This window comes from Nycticebus coucang, chromosome 9 (genome assembly GCF_027406575.1).
Source record: "Nycticebus coucang isolate mNycCou1 chromosome 9, mNycCou1.pri, whole genome shotgun sequence".
In the NCBI taxonomy this organism is placed as follows: Eukaryota; Metazoa; Chordata; class Mammalia; order Primates; family Lorisidae; genus Nycticebus; species Nycticebus coucang.
Window position 1 is genome coordinate 90,810,813 of NC_069788.1, and position 19,497 is coordinate 90,830,309.

Genomic DNA, 19,497 nt, shown 5'->3' on the forward strand with positions numbered 1-19,497 from the left:
AAAAATATGCCAATTGAATTAAATAACATGTCCAAACACTGAACCATCCTTAATGATGTTGAGTCAATTAGCTATCCCTGAGAGAAGAAATGGCCATTACCTCATACCACATAGAAAAATTAATTCTGTATACATCCAAAAGATAATGATGGTTAGAGAAGATAACAGAAATATACATAATAGGGGGCTAGAAAAGGATTTTCTTAGGATATAAAAAGGACTAAATGCAAAGAAAAAGTTTGCTAATTCTACATTAAAAATAAGAACTTCAGTTGAAGAGAGTAAAAAATAAGAGATATTTGCAACGTATACAATTGGCAATGATTATAGAAAGAAGAATCCAATAACCAACAAACATTTGAAAAAGCATTTGACTTGGTTAGTAATCAGGAAAACACAAATTATAGCCACAATAAGATACTTCTACACAGCCTGGAAAATGACTGAAGTTTTAAAAACTGAGAAAACAGACTATTGCCCACAATATGGAACATAAAACAAAAGTGCTCTCATACGCTGCTAATGGAAGTGCAAATTGGTACAACTATTTAGGAAAGCTGTTTGCCACTATCCATTAAAGTTGGACACATGCACACCCTCCACACACCCTCCAATCCCACAGTTTCCCCTTAGGCATATACATAACCGACATGTATGCACCAAAGGACATATAGAAGGATATTCATAGCAACATTATTTGCAATACTCAAAAAAGTGGGAAAACCCAAATATCTATTAGGAACAGAATGGATAGGTAAACTATGGTACATTCATTTGGTAAAATCTATACCTCAATAAAAATTAACAAAGCACACCTGGTTTCTTGTACCCTCAATGAGTCCCCACAAATAAATTTTTTTTAAAAATTGACAAAGTACAATTACCCTCAACACCATAAACAAATCACACACACACACACACACACACACATAGAAATAGAAATAATTCTATTTCTATAAAATTCAAAAACAGGCAAAACTAATCTCTGATGTTGGAATTCAGGACAGTAGTTACCTTTGGGGTAGAAGGATAATCTTTAAGAGGGAGCACATGGTGGGAGGTGTTTCACGTGCATGTATAATTTGTGTTTTCCACATGTGTACGCAGTATAATGCACCAGCAAGAAATTTTTAAAACATTTCTAATTATGTAGAGATAAAATGAAGATAATAAATGATATCTAAGAAGTCAAAATAGGAAAGTGATGACAAAAGGACGGGTAGACTTTCTTGCACTTGTATACAACTCAAAAACCCAACTGTACTAATGCAGGGTTAGATATTTGATACCTTAGCCCAAAGTTTAACCTTGTAATACCACCTTGAGTTAAGTCTCTACTGACTTCTGCAAAAATCTCTGTCTTGGAAAGGTAGAGCTTGTGCCACATCTTTTGTGTCATAGTTCCCCAAATGGAAACTAAACAATAATTGAGGCTATTCTTTGCTAACAAAGGCTAAATTATTTACTAGTTCAGACACTAACTAGAAAATTGCTAAATAATTTCTTTCTCCCCCGTAGAAGCAGAGCTGCATAAAACAACATAATGGCTATTTTAATTGTCAAGCAATTTAAGTTGTAATTTTTTGTACTTTTTTAAACAGAAGAAAACCCATTTTAATTATATATATCTGCATGGGAGTCCCATAGAAATATGAGACTCTGATTATTCGCCTCTCTAAGACTCATACTTAATGACCAAAATGAATCGAGGAGTTGTTGCTGATACATATTAATAAGCCAAAAGAGGCAAACATTGCAGATCACCAAATCCTCGTTAGTTATCTTCATATGAGCTGCAAATATTCCTCTGTCAGCTATGCTTAAAAATCAATACGTTATTTACACACACGTATAGTCAAGATAATGGTGAGTTACTAGCAGCTATTAAATCTATGTTTGTTCATAGTATCATTCTTTAGACTTTTCTGTGTTTTACATTTTTAATAATAAAAGGTTGTGGGAGAGACTTGTATAATTACATACAACGTGATCTTAATTTTATTTTAAAATGCACATCAAAAAGCTGGAGAGAAATATATCAAAATATTAAAAATGGTCATTTCTGAGTGTTGGGTTTTTTCCCTTCTTATCTATTGCCATAATTTTTCTATAAGCAAATTTTCCTTTTATAACAATATTTACTCTTTAAAGCAGAAATGTTGTAAATCTGGGAAAACATACAAAAGTTGGTACCTAAGAAAGCAGTTCATTTTGAGCTTCTAATCCCACAAAATCCTTCTTCCATAAAATTTTTATTAGGAAGACTATTTGGGGCTGTGGTACCATCTACATATTATTAAAAATATCAGGGTTGTGGTGCCATCTAAATATCGGTGCTTTCATTGTTTTAATATTGTAATTGCAATGGAGTAAAACTGAAAGCTTTTCCTCCTAGAACTGGAACCAGACAAGGTTGTCCTCTGTCACCTTTACTATTCAACATAGTGCTGGAAGTTCTAGCCAATACAATTAGGCAAGACGAGGAAATAAAGGGAATCCAAATGGGAGCAGAGGAGGTCAAACTCTCCCTCTTTGCTGATGACATGATCTTATACTTAGAGAATCCCAAAGACTCAACCACAAGATTCCTAGAAGTCATCAAAAAATACAGCAATGTTTCAGGATATAAAATCAATGTCCACAAGTCAGTAGTCTTTGTATACACCAATAACAGTCAAGATGAGAAGCTAATTAAGGACACAACTCCATTCACCATAGTCTCAAAGAAAATGAAATACCTAGGAATATACCTAACGAAGGAGGTGAAGGACCTCTATAAAGAAAATTATGAAATCCTCAGAAAGGAAATAGCAGAGGATATTAACAAATGGAAGAACATACCATGCTCATGGACGGGAAGAATCAACATTGTTAAAATGTCTATACTTCCCAAAGCAATCTACCTATTCAATGCCATTCCTATCAAAATACCAACATCGTACTTTCAAGATTTCGAGAAAATGATTCTGCGTTTTGTATGAAACCAGAAAAAAACCTGTATAGCTAAGGCAGTTCTTAGTAATAAAAATAAAGCTGGGGGCATCAGCATACCAGATTTTAGTCTGTACTACAAAGCCATAGTGCTCAAGACAGCATGGTACTGGCACAAAAACAGAGACATAGACACTTGGAATCAAATTGAAAACCAAGAAATGAAACTAACATCTTACAACCACCTAATCTTCGATAAACCAAACAAGAACATACCTTGGGGGAAAGACTTCCTATTCAATAAATGGTGTTGGGAGAACTGGATGTCTACATGTAAAAGACTGAAACTGGACCCACACCTTTCCCCACTCACAAAAATTGATACAAAATGGATAAAGGACTTAAATTTAAGGCATGAAACAATAAAAATCCTTAAAGAAAGCATAGGAAAAACACTGGAAGATATTGGCCTGGGGAAAGACTTCATGAAGAAGACTGCCATGGCAATTGCAACAACAACAAAAATAAACAAATGGGACTTCATTAAACTGAAAAGCTTCTGTACAGCTAAGGAGACAATAACCAAAGCAAAGAGACAACCTACACAATGGGAAAGGATATTTGCATATTTTCAATCAGACAAAAGCTTGATAACTAGGATCTATAGAGAACTCAAATTAATCCACATGAAAAAGGCCAACAATCCCATATATCAATGGGTAAGAGACATGAATAGAACCTTCTCTAAAGATGACAGACGAATGGCTAACAAACACATGAAAAAAATGTTCATCATCTCTATATATTAGAGAAATGCAAATCAAAACAACCCTGAGATATCATCTAACCCCAGTGAGAATGGCCCACATCACAAAATCTCAAAACTGCAGATGCTGGCGTGGATGTGGAGAGAAGGGAACACTTTTACACTGCTGGTGGGACTGCAAACTAGTACAACCTTTCTGGAAGGAAGTATGGAGAAACCTCAAAGCACTCAAGCTAGACCTCCCATTTGATCCTGCAATCCCATTACTGGGCATCTACCCAGAAGGAAAAAAATCCTTTTATCATAAGGACACTTGTTCTAGACTGTTTATTGCAGCTCAATTTACAATCGCCAAAATGTGGAAACAGCCTAAATGCCCACCAACCCAGGAATGGATTAACAAGCTGTGGTATATGTATGCCATGGAATACTATTCAGCTATTAAAAAAATGGAGACTTTACATCCTTTGTATTAACCTGGATGGAAGTGGAAGACATTATTCTTAGTAAAGCATCACAAGAATGGAGAAGCATGAATCCTATGTACTCAATTTTGATATGAGGACAATTAATGACAATTAAGGTTATGGGGGGGAGGAAAAGCAGAAAGAGGGACAGAGGGAGGGGGTGGGGCCTTGGTGTGTGTCACACTTTATGGGGGCAAGACATGATTGCAAGAGGGACTTTGCCTAACAATTGCAATCAATGTAACCTGGCTTATTGTACCCTCAATGAATCCCCAACAATAAAAAAGAAAGAAAGAAAGAAAAATATTGTAATTGCTATCACTGAATAAGACCATTAAAAGCCATCGAAGCCCAAAAAATCTTTGAATCAGAAACATAAATCAGGCCCATGCCCTTTGGTATATCTTTCATTGCTATAGATGTTACAGAAAAAATCGAATGCTCTAGCTGAAGTTCAATTAAAGAACTGAACTGGCAACAGTGATGAAACATTGTTAGAGTAGAAAATGTGGGGTTCAAATTCAAGATATGCCCCTTTCCATCTGTGTGACTAGCATGCTATTTAAACTCTGTGTTTCACTCATCTATAGAATTGAAATAGGAAAAACTATTTCCCAAGATTTATGTAAGTATTTGAGTAACTATTTCCCAAGTATTTTGTAAGTATAAAACCAAATAAGCCGCCTGGTCTGCAAACTGTATTCAACTAGCAGAAGACTAAAAAATTAGATAAGATAATAAGCAGCTAAACAATGTCTGACAAGCAGCTAGCGCTGGATAGGAATCAGAATTTTTTTTCCGTAATCTTTTGTTTCCTACATACAGAGAATGCCACGGTCTACTAGAAGAGGAGCTCCAGGAGAGTTAGCACCCAAGACAGACTCCGACAGACAGCAGCTGAGTAATAAACACACTGCTCAAGAAATGGATGAAGGATGCAAGGATGGACTGAAGAATGAACGCCCTTTGACAGAGATGTCTTGGTCAGATAGCTGGAGAGAAGATGGAAGAGTTGCTCTGGCCTTAGGCACAGGCTGGCTATTTCAGTAATGATAGGTTTGCCTCACCCTCCCAGAGGCTCTGGCCACAGGGTTACGCGGAAGCAGCTCTCAGTTCACTGGGCTTCTGGGATTCTCTGCAGAGGCAAATTTTATCTCGTGGTTTCTCCATCTAAAACCTGTTTCCCTTTGCTCTTAGGATAAAATCTGAACTCTTTCACAGCCTTTCTGGTCCCCTCTGGCTACTCTTCTCCTCTCACTCCAAAGTCTAGCTGCATTTGACTTTTTCCATTCCCTAAATCTATCCTGCTGTCTCTGCCTCCAAGTCTGGACCCATGCAGTTCCTTCTGCCTTGGACTCATATTTTATCCATTTCCTTTCTGACACTGGTGTATACATATCCTTCAGGTATCAGCTTAAACATCACTTACTTGAGAACCTTCCTTAACAACTAGCCCTCCCCAAACTCACCAACCATCAGAGTGACCTTCCTGTGTGTTCCCTTAACTCTCTGCCAGAGGCTCTACCTCACACTGAACTACACTGTAACGCAATTTCTTTCCCCTGCAACTGGAATGTAAGCTCAAAGTTATCAAAGATTTTAGTCTGTTTTGTCCATTGCTTTATTACCAAAAATACTTATTGAATAAAATGGATGGATTTCCTTATCTAGATTGTAATAATCTCCATAAAGTACAGTTCCGTGTTGATTCCTGTAGAGTTAACAAAAAGTATAATTCCTGGCACATCGTCATCTAATGAATTTTATTTGATACTGACTATCCATTCATATCCAATTTAAATGCTCATTTCAGGGATTTAATGAGAAACGGTTTGTGTCAAATATTTCAGTTATTGTACTTCTTATTTTATTAATGTTTCCAATTTTTTCTGCTTTTACCTTCAAATTATTCATTGAACAACATTTAAACATTCTCTACAATCAATGTTATAAAAATCAATGATACCAATTTCTAATTGTAAAATATTTGCTTGCTTCTACCTTCATTGTTTTATTAATGCTATTGTTATCACTAATTCTAGGTTTAGAGAAAGCCTACCAACGGCCATAAAACCTTCAACAATAGTTACTAAGATTTCACTAGACTTGAAATCTTTCATCGGGAGCATAAATCAGACATCTCAATTAATTAAATCCCCTAGAAACGACTTCATATCATCTTTGTAAAGATGAGTAAGGCCAACAAATAAGTAGATTCTCAAAACATCAGAACACAAACCCACAATAACTTGAATAATGACTAACCTTATAAATATATCCACCTCTCTCATTCTCAGAAAAATATGCCTACAATTCAGTTCCACTGCCCAAAGGTTTCTTCTTTGATTTTATAATATGTAAACATAAACAACCTAGGACCTTGAGTTTATTTGTTTTGCGGTGCTTTGGAGTAGATCTCTGTCATTATATTTAAGGTTAATGTTTACTCATTATTAATTATACTAAGATTCATCCCTTGGAGTCTCTTGCTGAACAATCAAGCTATCAGAGTCATTTCATTTTTATTTAGTGAATGATCCGGTAATGCTGAAAGTGCTACAAGTTTTCTTATTAGAGCAGAATTAGCCATTTGGGATTTTTGCTAAATAAGGAGCAAATCTGCAGCCTCACTCTTCCTACTCATGCCTTTGCTGTGATAACAGCAGCAAGATCTAGGACCCTAGGCCAGTGGTATAGTGAATGGGGCTGAGACTTAGATAATTTGCTCTGATGTCATAAATCCTTTTGAAATTGATTTTAGCTAATTCATTTGTTTAAAAATGAATTTCAGAAAGGATGTATGATAACTAAAGGCACAGTTTAAGTATAATCCAGCAAGATTTAAAAATATGTATATACATAAAAATAGATGAGGCAAATGTGGCACAAAAGAAATAAAGGTGGGGCATCACGGGCTTTTCTCTTCTTACCTGTGTACTGTAACCCCCTGTACTCGCTTATTGCCCCAGGAGGTTTTAAATTGGGCCAATAGTGGAAAAGCATTTGCACAGCTGGAGGTTTCACTTGAGAGGGCCCATAGGCAATCACATACAAAAGATCCTAAAGGGAACAGGAAATATGTTTTGACTTAGCATCATCAAATAAAAAATAAAGTAGCTAATTCAATATTACCAAAGCAGTGAAAATTCCAATGGCGAGGATGAGGCAGGTAATTTCCCCAGAATCTCATCCAGGTGTTCATGATAGATTAGATCAAATTAAAACATTCTTTATTATTATTTTTCCATCTTGCCCTTCTGTAAATGATCCCACCAGATAGAGTTCAAAGTATACTATATTTTAACAAACTCTTCGTTAACCAGACTGATGTTAAGGAAAGATTTTAGACTAGCATAATCCAAATTGCCAAACTACATTTTTAATATTTTCCTAATCACCTTTCTTAACAATTCACATCTTCTACTTCAAAGAAGACATATTCTCAAGCAATGTTTCAAATCAAATAAAATTGTCATGCAACATAATATTCACTTAATCCCAAAAATAAGATACATCCAATTACTTTGTCAAGATACTCTATTCTTCAAGTATCACTTCTGCTCTAAATAATAATTAACCAATAAAGAAAGAATTATAGGCTTTGCCACATCAAAATAATAAGGCAATATCAATAAATTTGACCTAAACAACAGTTTTAATATGCAAATATTTTTTCTACATGATATAAATTCAATTTGTGACTATATGTTAAATTTGACCCCATACTTACTTTCCAGACTTCTTGTTTATATTTCATGAGACATTCCAATAATTGACAATGATACACTATAAGAAAGAAAATATTATTTGTATATGAAATATAAATACCCAGACAAAATATCCTTTGAGATATAATCAACTACTTTGATATGACTTTTCACTCTAATCATTAAATTAAAAATGGCTTATATTCATACTTTGCAAAATCATATAAGATTTTGACTTTATCAAGCTTTATTCCAAGGTTCTTGAGGAGTATTTCGTGTATCATATTAACAAAGGAAATATTTTTAAAGTCCTTGGTAATCATCTTTCTATAACATAAACTTATTATCAATGTATAATCAAGAATTACAAAGGAAAAAAACCCACTAACTCAACAAGGTTATAATAAAAGATCACATTTATTGAGCATTCATTATGTGTTGGATATTCTGGGAGCTTTATACTTATATTATCTCACAACCTCCATATTATAGTGAGGAAACTGAGTCTTAGTTTCCTATTTTGCCCAAAGTTAGACAGATAGCAAGTGGCAGACTGATGGATTAGAAGTTTTAGCATTTGATCATCGAACTCTATCTTGTAAAGAAATTTTTCAAAGCTACAAAACGGCAAGCCTCCTTGATTTGCCTATATTCACCTGGGGAAGAAAGATATTAATACTTTCATCCTAGTTAGCTGCCGATTTGATACCTTCCCTGATCTACATTCCAGGCCTATCATGACACTGAAGCAGGCTCACTTTATTCATCAGTAACCTCTGTGTCATTCAATCCCAGGGACATTTTTCAGTCTGCATCTTACTTGATTTTTCAGCAGCATTCAGTACCACTGGGTACTATCTCCTTTTTAAAAACACTGTCTTCCCTTGGCTTCCTGACATGGCATGACCTTCCTCTATCACCTGTGATGGACAGTATTGTTGCTATTCAAGTGCTGTCAACACCCTTTTCTTCCTTGTCCATCGTCTGGAGTAGAAGACTTAAAAGAGAATCTACTGGAATGCTTCTGAGACATGTATTTTTCTGTCTGATAAAAAGAAAGAGGTGGGTGGTACATGTGGCTCAGTGGGTAGGGCACTGGCCCCATATGCTGAGGATGGCAGGTTCAAACCTGACCCCAGACAAACTGCAACAAAAAAATAGCCGGATGTTCTGGTGGGCACCTGTAGTCACAGCTACTTGGGAGGCTGAGGCAAGAGAACCACCTAAGCCCAGGAGTTGGAGGTTGCTGTGAGCTATGACACTACAGCACTCTACTGAGGGCAATAAAGTGAGACTATCTCTTAAAAAAAAAAAGAGGTACACCAGGAGACCTTTCTCTAATGGCTGTGACTAATCCTACTACCTGTTTTTGAATGTGGTTGTTTGAGGCCGTAATAACCTCCATCGTGGTAGCCACCTTGCAAACATGAGAGGAGGTCCAAGAAAAACACAAAGATGTCATCTCAGGCCCTTGATATTGTGGTGCTATCTCCAAGACTTCCTATTAAGTAAGCCACAAATGTGCATGTGGTTTATAGCCTCTATTAATCAGTCAAATATAATCCATTCTGTTTCCTTGGCAAGGTCACCTTCTTCCACTGGGCCATTATCTGTTGGAGTTCCTGGCCATAGAACCACTGCACAGTTCTTGCTGTACTCTCACCTAAGCAATCTCATGCTCATACATAACTTCAGTAACCATCTCCATGCAATTCAATGAAGGTTACTGGACGTTTATTTGCAGGCTCAAAGCTCACTGCCTCTAGTTCAAAGCTCTGTTCTGAGCTACAGACCCATAATATAACTACCCAATTACCATCTCCTGATAGACATCTCAAAGACACCTTGAACCTTATGTCCAAAATAGATCTCAAAATCTTCCCTCAGCACCCTGAACCACCTTCCAGTGCCTCTTTTATCAGTAAATAGAACCACCATGCATCCAGAAACCCAGTATATCCAGTACGGTATCAAGTCCTATCAATTTTGCCTCCTGACTCACTCTCAAATAGATCCACTTTTCTCAATTTCAATTGCCCCAGCCTTTAACACCCAGAAAAAAATGCACTGATCTCTTTATTGGTCACTCTATATCCAGTCTGGGTTCTTATTGATTGTTCTCAATGAAACCAGGGAGACACACATACACACATCCCTCTCAGAGCCCTTCAGTGGCTTCCCGTTAAACCTGGGATAGACAAGAGACTCCGTAACAGAGCCCATGTCATCCTGTATGTTCTGGTCCACAAAATTCTTAATCTAATCTCACACTGGAGCCCTTACTCTTGAGTTTCACAGTGGTCCTTCAGCCCCACCTACTTGCCAGACTCCCTCTGGACACAAGAACTTTCTCCCCAAGCCACCCTCCCTTTTGTAGGCTTGTTAATGCTACTCACCCTTCAGTCCTCAGAGTGAAGTTTACATTCTCAGAGGACTGCCCATAAAAGCAAAATCCCCTGTTATAGAATTCTTACTGAAACTTTACTCTTAATTTTATAACTAGTTGATTAAGGTCTTCTCTGCTCTCTCAACAACATAATAAGCTTCCTGGGTAAGGGCAGGGTATGAACTGTTTCAACAACCATGGATGCCCCTGTGCCTGGCCCGTATCATAGATACTCAGGGATTGTTTATTGAATCACTTGGAATTTTGTTCCTAAGCCATCATCGAGTTCTCATGTACAGATCATCCAGTGCACTTTATCTTACACATCGGTCTGTTACATATATGAACCATTATTCAGAACCATCCACTGACTGTCTCCTAAACTCACAAGGATGGTTCCTTTGTTTAAACTGCTTCCCCTCCCACAATGCCCTGTGTACCCTGTCAATCAAAGCTATGTCCAAAAAAAGAACTATGTCCATACAAAGATCTACCCTTTGTTCAAGTGGCATGAAGTCTTCTGATCATTTCAATCTATAGCGTGCTCTCCTAATGAACTAACATTGCAGTATTTGTTTGGTATGATATTTTCCACATACCATTTTACATTGTTAACTAACGATTTATATGAATATACCTGATATTCCCAGTTAGACCTAAGTTCCACAGCAAGCAGCATATCTCACATTTTGGTATGGTTTTCACAATATATATATATATATTATATATATATAAAATAAAATGGTATTTTGATGGTCCTTTAAGCCAGACAGATATATAAGATATAACTGCCCCCCAAATACACATTTGAATACAATTCATATATTAATCAAAGGGGTTTATACCTTAATAATACTACAGACTGGATGTTTATGCCACCTTAAAATTCATATGTTAAATTCAAACCCCCCAGTGTGATGGTATTAGGAGGTAGGGCCTTTAGGAGATTATTGGAGAGCAAAGCCCTCATGAATAGGATTAACGTCCTTATAAAAGAGGCACCTAAAACTCCCTTGCCCTTTCTGCCATGTGAAGACATAGCAAAATGACAGCCATTCATGAACAAGGAAGAAGGTCTCACCAGACCATGGAATCTATCAGCACCTTGATCTTAGACTTCCCAGCCTCCGGAACTATGAGAAATAAATGTACCTGTCTTGTAAGCCACCTACTTATGGCATTTTTATTCTAGCAATTGAAATGTACTAAGAAAATTGGTACCCAAAAATCACATCATAACAAAGATATGTGTACCAGAATGTTTATTGCAGCCCTATTCATAATTGCTAAATCATGGAAAAAGCCCAAGTGCCCGTCAATCCACGAATGGATTAATAAATTGTGGTATATGTATACCATGGAATATTATGTGGCCTTAAAGAAAGATGGAGACTTTACCTCTTTCATGTTTACATGGATGGAGCTGGAACATATTCTTCTTAATAAAGTATCCCAAGAATGGAAGAAAAAGTACCCAATGTACTCAGCCCTACTATGAAACTAATTTAGGGCTTTCACATGAAAGCTATAACCCAGTTACAACCTAAGAAAAGGGGGAACAGGGAAAGAGAGGTGGGTAGAGGGAGGGGGATCAGTGGGATTACACCTGCAGTGCATCTTACAAGGATATGTGTGAAACTTAGTAAAGGTGGAATATAAATGTCTTAGCACAATAACTAAGAAAATGCCAGGAAGGCTATGTTAACCAGTGTGATGAAAATGTGTCAAACGGTCTATGAAACTAGTGTGATGCCCCATGATCATATCAACATACACAGCTATGATTTAATAAAAAAATAAAATAAAATAAAATTGGTACCAAGAAGTGGGATGCTGCTGTAACAAATACCTAAAAATGTGGAAGCAGCTTTGGAGCCAGATAATGGGCAGGGACTAGAGGTGTTTGAGGTGCATGCCAGGCAAAGTCCTGAGACGTTACCGTGAATGAACCATTAAAAGCAATTCTAGGCTGGGTGCCCGTATCTCGATGGTTAGGGAGCTGGCAACATGCTCCGGGGCTGGTGGGTTCAAACCTGGCCTGGGCCTGCTAAACAAACAAACAGAAACAAAAAAATAGCCAGGCACTGTGGCGGGTGCCTGTAGTCCCAGCTTTTAGGGAGGCTGAGGCAAGAGAATTGCTTAAGCCCAAGAGTTTGAGGCTGCTAGGAGCTGTGATACCATAGCATTCTAGTGAGAGTGACAAAGTAAGACTTTGTCTCAATAAAACAAATAAAAATAATAAAACAAAATAAAAGCAATTCTAGGGGGACTCATGAAGAAAGGAAGAAAGCTGTAGACACAGCTTCAATCTTCTTAGAGAGTACCTAAGCCATCCTAAACAGGACACTGATAGAAATACGAACATTAAAGACAATTCCTCAGAAATGAGGAACACGCTTTTGGAAGCTGGAGGAAAGGCCATTCTTTTTATAAAGGAGCAAAGAATTCAGCTGAATTGTGTTCATGTCCTAGTGTTTTAGGGAAGTCAGTACTTGTTAGTGATCATACTGGATGTGCAGCTGAGGAAATTTCTTAGTGAAGTATTGAAGGAAAAGTCTGATTTCTTCTGACTCCTTACACTGTAGTAAAATGTGAGATGAGGGAAATGATTTAAAGACAGAATTGTTGACTAAAGAGGAAGGAGAACTTAAAGATTTGGAAAATTCTAAACCTGTGTATTGAAAGAATGAAAAAGCCTTTTAGTGAACAGTAAGCATGTTCTAAGAACCACGTGACCATTTAATAAGGAGATGCATCAGCCATCTCAACAGAATCCAGGAGCTATGGTTAAAATAATTGGAGATCATTTTTGGCCAGGCATTGTGGCTCAAGCTTGATCTTAGCACTCTGGGAGGCTGAGGCAGGAGGTTCCCTTGAGCTCAGAAGTTTGAGACCAGCCTGAGCAAGTGTGAGACCCTATGTCTACAAAAAATAGAAAAACTACTTGGGCATTGTGGTGGGTTCCTGTAGTCTCAGCTACTCAGGAGGGTGGGACAGGAGGATTGCTTGAACCCATGAATCTGAGACTGCTGTGAACTAGGCTGAGTCCATGGCACTCTAGCCTAGGCAATAGAGTAAGACTGGCTCAAAAAAACAAAACAAAAAAACAACAGGAGAATTAACCCCGAGGTAATTCAGAAATCATCAGTGCTATCCCACCATCAAGGGCCCAGAAGGCAGAATGGAAGGGCCCTGGGGGCAAAATGGTTCCAGAGGCCGAGGCCAGGGCACTTTAGAGACCTCAGGGCATGCCACCCAGCACCACCTCACACTGTGGGCCCCAGTTACTGCACTCTGCTGCCTCACCCCTCAGCTGCCCTAGGCTCAACTCCTCTGGCCCAGTTCTGTGTGCTCTGCACTCAGCAAGGCTCTTGGGGTATAGTTGCCTCTACCCAGATTTCAAAGGATGTCAGGGAAAATCAGTATCTCACCCTAGGAGAGTCATGGGCACAAAACCCACTCTGTTGAGGTGGGTCCCAGCCAGAGAGCCACCACAGGGGCAGATTCCCCATAGACAGCCCCAGCAGGGCAATGCCCAGTGGAGTCACCTAGGCAGGGCCTCCCAAAACCACAGGGCAAGGCCTTGGAAGCCGAACCCATACCCAGCAGTTATGGGTGCAGAACCACCACCCAAGTGGATACAGAAGATAGGACCTCTACCCAATGGGTCCAAAAAGTAGGACCTCTACCCCAGTGGACCTTGAAGACAGAGTATCAAGTCAAAGAAAATTATTCTCAAGCCTTAAGATTGACTATTATTGGGACTTAATTGGGACCTGTTACCCCTTTTTTCTTTCCAATTCCTCCCCTTTGGATGGGAATGTCTGTGCTATGCCTGTCCTGCCATTACATGTGGAAAGTATATAACTTGATTCCATGGGCTCATAGGAACCTGCCTCAGAATGAATCAGACCTGGAGCCTCACCCATACCTGATTTAGACACTATTTACACGAGCCATTGGACTTTAAACTTCTGAGTTGATGCTGAAGTGAGGCAAAACGTTGGGGGCTATTGGAATGGGATGAATGTATTTTGCATTTGAGAAGGACATAAATTTGGGGAGTTACAGGGTAGAATGTTATAGACTGAATGTGTTCCCTCAAAATTCTTATGTGCAATCGTAACAGGCAATGTGATGGTATTTGGAGGTGGAGCCTTAGGCAGTAATTAGGTCATGAAGGCAGAGCCCTTATGAATGGAATTAGTGCCTTTAAAAAAGAGGCCCCAGAGGCTCCCTTTCCCTCCCACACAAAGATGCCCACCCATGAACCAGAAAGCCGGCCTTCACCAGATCCTAAATCCGCTAGTCAGACTTCCAGGGCTCCAGAAATGTGAGAAATAAAGGTTTGCTCAGTTTGTGGTATTTTTGTTATGGCATCCCAAACAGATTAAGATTAAAGATGACACTCCCGACTAAGAAGCATTAAGATTTTAATAGGAAAGAAAAAATATCTTTTTCCTCATTCTGTGTTCAAAGCTCATTTATTACTTACTATGCAGTTAAGTAAATGATTAAAAACAGTGCCACTAAACTTGTCACTTTCTGAATATTTTATGAAAATAAAAAATGAGTTCATATCTTAACACATGACTAACACATGACTAATTTAAGTCAATTTCCCAAAGTTCATCTGCAATTATACTGATGAATAGGATTCAGAGTAAATTACATGAAAAACCTGTCCAACATCACAAGTAATCAAAGAACTACAAATCAGAACAATGAAATATTAATTTTCATCTGTCCAACACTATACACATTTTATGATAATACTCAATGACAGGTGATGAAAAGTACCTTTGTAAATTAGTAGAAATATTGAAAATTTATCAAACCTTTTAACTCATTAATTCTTCTTTTATGAATTTATTCTAAGGAAATTAGAAATGTAATAAAAAATTTATGTTTAAGGATATTTAAATTTGCTATAGAGTAGCAAATTTGCCACAATATTAACAATGGTTATGTTTAGTAACAAACTATAGAAACGATCCCTGAAAGTATAGTCTGCCAGGGGTCCTCAAACTTTTTAAACAGGGGGCCAGTTCCCTGTCCCTCAGACTGTTGTGGCCGGACTATAGTTTAAAAAAAACAATTATGAACAAATTCCTATGCACACTGCACATATCTTATTTTGTAGTAAAAAAACAAAACAGGAACAAATACAACACACCACCGCATGCGGCCCGCAGGCCGCAGTTTGAGGAGCCCTGGTGTGTTTAATTCTTAGAATTGCAGGTGAAAATTATGTTTCTAATTTAATGCTTTCCATAAACTTACCTTCAACCAATTTCCAGTCTGTATTCTAAAATTGTGTCCTAATATAGTCTAAAAATATCACTAACTAGGCCAGGCACAGTGGCTCATGCCTGTAATCCTAGCACTCTGAGAAGCCAAGGCAGAAGGATTGCTTAAGATCAGGAGTTCAAGATCAGCCTGAGCAAGAGCAAGACCCTTTCTCTACTAGAAATAGAAAAATTAGCCAGGCATGGTGGCATAGGCCAGTTGTCCCAGCTACTCAAGAGACCAAGGCAAGAGGATCGCTTGAGCCCAAAAGTTTGAGGCTCTTCACTGTACTCTACCCCGTGCAACAGAGTGAGACTCTGTCTCAAAAAAAAAAAGAGAGAGAAATCACTAAGTGGTAAGATCTCAGCTGCTAATGGCCACGGGCAAAGAAATTTATTTCAACTCAAAAGCCTGTTTTCTAACACATTCCCAATTGTCTATTCTGCCAAGAGAAGTTCTCTCATTAGAACGTCTACCCTGCTTGTTTGATGTCTTATTTAATTATTGGTTTTAGAATTAGTGAAGCCACTTACCAGGGTTGGACGTGTACTGCATTGCAATCATTAGCATGGATGACGCAGAGAGATTAACATGGGCAGGTACACTTTCTCTCCTTGACGAACCCACTGAAACCAAAAGTTTTTTGATTAGATGCAATTTAATCTTTGTAAACACTTGATACTTTGCATAGAGCATGAATGCTAAGAAGAAAAAAAAATTTTAAGTTCCAATCAAATCAATGGAACTTTTGTAAGATAAAACCACAAAATGTGTCATAGCATACAATTGCTACGGCTGTCATCATCCACAGTAAAATTCAGTAAGAAGCTATAAGAAGGAACAATGTGGATGTGATGTCATGGCTTTCTCAAAGTTATGGTTAAATGTGATCTCTACTCCCAAAATGTTTATATCTAGACAGAAAATAAAGAAAAAACAGAATCCTCTATGTCCCCCAATATGAAAACATGTTATTCCAGTTAGAAAGTAAAAAGTGAAGGTTTTTAAGCCCAATTTGAATATATTAACTTTTAGAGAGGCAGATGAAATAAAAGTTTATAGTGTGTAACTTATTTAGTTATAATGTAAATTTTAAATTATATATATTATTAACATATTTAATTTAAAAGTTATTTCAATTCCCACATCTCATTAAAGAGTTTTGCTCAGACCTTCACATGTAACTTCATCATCAGTGTCTTCATTACTGTGAGAACCACTTTTTTAGTTTTCCAGATCTTAACATCTTCATATCCATCTGAGTTGTTAGTAAAAAAGCACTTTTTGAATCTGTAAATAACACTGTTGCTGAACATTTTATTCAATGTCAACAAGTATTCAAACACAAAGCAAGTCTGTTCCTTCCAAATCCAGCTGTATAATCATGGTTTTCACTTAGAAACTGCTTTCAAGACATCTTTAAGTGGTGTCTGGTGACATCAAACACTATATTAAATTTCTTTGTCTCTTTTTTTAAAATAGAGTATATCAGGTAACTCCTTTACATATTCAAAACTAGCACTGATGGAAGTTATTGGGGGTAATACATCATTTCCCAAGACAACTTTCTCATTTCAAACATGCTAATTGAGAGAGGATCCACAGTAAGAGAAAATTTACTAGGACTCACTCAAATATAAAGGAAATTCCCCTTTTCTCAGGGACAATTTCAAAAGTACTCTTACACTTGGACTTATGTGGCAAATTATCAAGCATGAACAGAAAAGTGTGTAGCAAAAAGTCAGCTTTCAATTCCCTACCATAATAAAGAGAACACAGACATGGGAAACAAGAAAAAAGCCAATAACCTCAAAATCTGCTCTATTTTATTTTATATTAAAATTCAATATCTCCCCCATATCCAAAAAGGAAAAGATAACTTAAAACAAATGTATAATAGAGCCATTAAAAGACCTGTCACATAATAAGAGGAAAATTTAACACAATTCTATTTTTTTTTCCTTTTACATAAAGGACTTTGAGCATCAAAGAGGACAGTGGCCTTTACAACAACTTTACAGAAATAAACAAACAAAACACACCTATAATTAAGCTCTATTTTCCCAGCTTGGTTTGTATTAATATTAATAGCTTGCAGCTGGGCTGCTGCTAACCCAAGCAGGTGATATTCAGATAGATAGATTAGTTTGGCGATGCAATATAAATAAGAGTTAGGAATTAGACAAAAATGTGGAGATCAGTTTCCTGCTCTTCGATGGTTAAGTTGATTATAAAAGAACTTTGTGTCAAAAGCTAAAGAACAAGATGCAGTTACACTCAAACTTCAGCCAGGAAGCTTTCCAAATGCAGCTTCTTGAGGACCCATATCTGGAGATGCCAACCCAGTCAGTTTTGAAAGCAGTCAGTTTTGAAAGCAGGAAACTATTAATACAGGTTTAATTAAAAAACACATCAGATGATTCCCATGCAAGCTGGTCTCAGATCTCCTTTTGATAAGTACTATTAGAGGAATGAGAAATAAGAAAGGAAATGCCCAGTAAGGTATCCAAGCGTGGAAGGAATAATTGCATGCCCCTGTGCCTTTTGTTTAAAAAAGAAAAAGGCTTGTCTCAGATGTAATCAAGAATACACAGACATACATGTGTATATATTGCTTTGCGGACAAGTACTTTCTTGGTTTAAATTCATCTCAAATGTTTTTTACTTTCTTCCAAAGGAATCAAACTTTTTAATAATGAGCATTTCTCAACAAGAAAAGCTACTATTAAAGGAGGCCAAGAGCCACCGTTCCTGCAGACCTTTGAAAATGGGAGAGATGCCCAAACATCACAGATGATTTATGTGAAGTCTATCTGGAGTGTGGCCCAAATGGCTTTGCCACCTTTGGCTGTACCTGTGACCCCTACAAATCTGTGTTCTCCTTCAAGTATAACCAGCCATAAAGCCAAAAGCATTCCCCTAACTCAAACCCCAGGAAATTGGCTCCAATGCTTACATAAACAGACGGTGACTTGCAATTTCCTAGTCTTCTAACAGACTGAATAAAAATCACAATTCTAATTGAATAAACATGCACAGGCACACATCATCTATTGAATCTTGTTAAAAAGGCATGATGTCAACAGATGTACAGCTTGTCCCCAGGAGGGTGTAAAAAGCTGAAACTACATACACTTGGAGGGAGAAGATAATTAATCAAAATGAGAAAATTTTACATTTAATATTGTGTTCCAGAAATACAATTAAAAGTCTTCCTATTCCCTACTCTCCCAGCACCAGGAGAACAATCATCGCCATCATCGCCTCCCTCCATGAATAGTGACAACACCTTAGTATGTTCCTGCATTTTATAGTTCCTAATGTATTGTCATGGAAAGCTCTTCTATTATCCTCACCCTAAAAAAGGAAGTGTACTGGAAAGGCCATTTTGTAAAAGAGAGATCATTTGCATGAAAGTACCAAGATAATCATTAGGACTATAGTCTAAGTCACTTGACCTCACAGGTAGTGGTCTAGTCACTCATCCGGAGTATTTTTTTTCCCAGTATCTCCTATATACCAGGCCCCAGGAATACGAGGGTCAAAAATGAGTCTTTGTCCTTACGGACTGTAAATGCTACAGCTGTGTTGTCCAGTATGGTGGCCACAAATCATAGGTGGCTATTTAAATGTAAATCTATTAAAATTAGATAAGGTCAAAAATTCAGTCTCACTAGACACACTGGAGCCACACGTGGCTAGTATCTCCTGGGCTGGGCAGCAGAGAATCTTAAATGTTTTTATAGAACATGTCCATCAGAAACTGCAGAAGGAGTTCCCAGATGACCCCAGAACTGCAGAAAGTTCTGCAGTCAGTGCTATCTATAGGAAAGGGCAAGCAAATTCCTATAAAGAAACAAAACAGAGCAAGAGAATAGATAGAAGGTGATGATGGAAGGCCCTGCTTTAGCCAGAGGGTAAGGAAGGGTATCTCAAAAGATGTGGCTGTTG

The 19,497-nt window shown here is 37.6% G+C and overlaps 1 protein-coding gene across 10 annotated transcripts in view; it reads right to left on the reverse strand.

The window, feature by feature from the left end:
* Positions 1-19,497, reverse strand: part of UNC79 (unc-79 homolog, NALCN channel complex subunit) — a 261,375-nt gene that overhangs the window by 179,334 nt on the left and 62,544 nt on the right. For 9 of the 10 annotated variants that reach the window (XM_053603359.1, XM_053603354.1, XM_053603353.1 and 6 more), the window contains exons 5-7: positions 16,080-16,172; positions 7,895-7,950; positions 7,095-7,224 (exon numbers count right to left, since the gene is read on the reverse strand). The exons of the other annotated variant lie outside the window; for it this stretch is intronic. In XM_053603359.1, the coding sequence (XP_053459334.1) occupies positions 7,095-7,224; positions 7,895-7,950; positions 16,080-16,172 (279 nt within the window). The remainder of the gene's footprint in view (positions 1-7,094; positions 7,225-7,894; positions 7,951-16,079; positions 16,173-19,497) is intronic. 10 annotated transcript variants of the gene reach the window in all.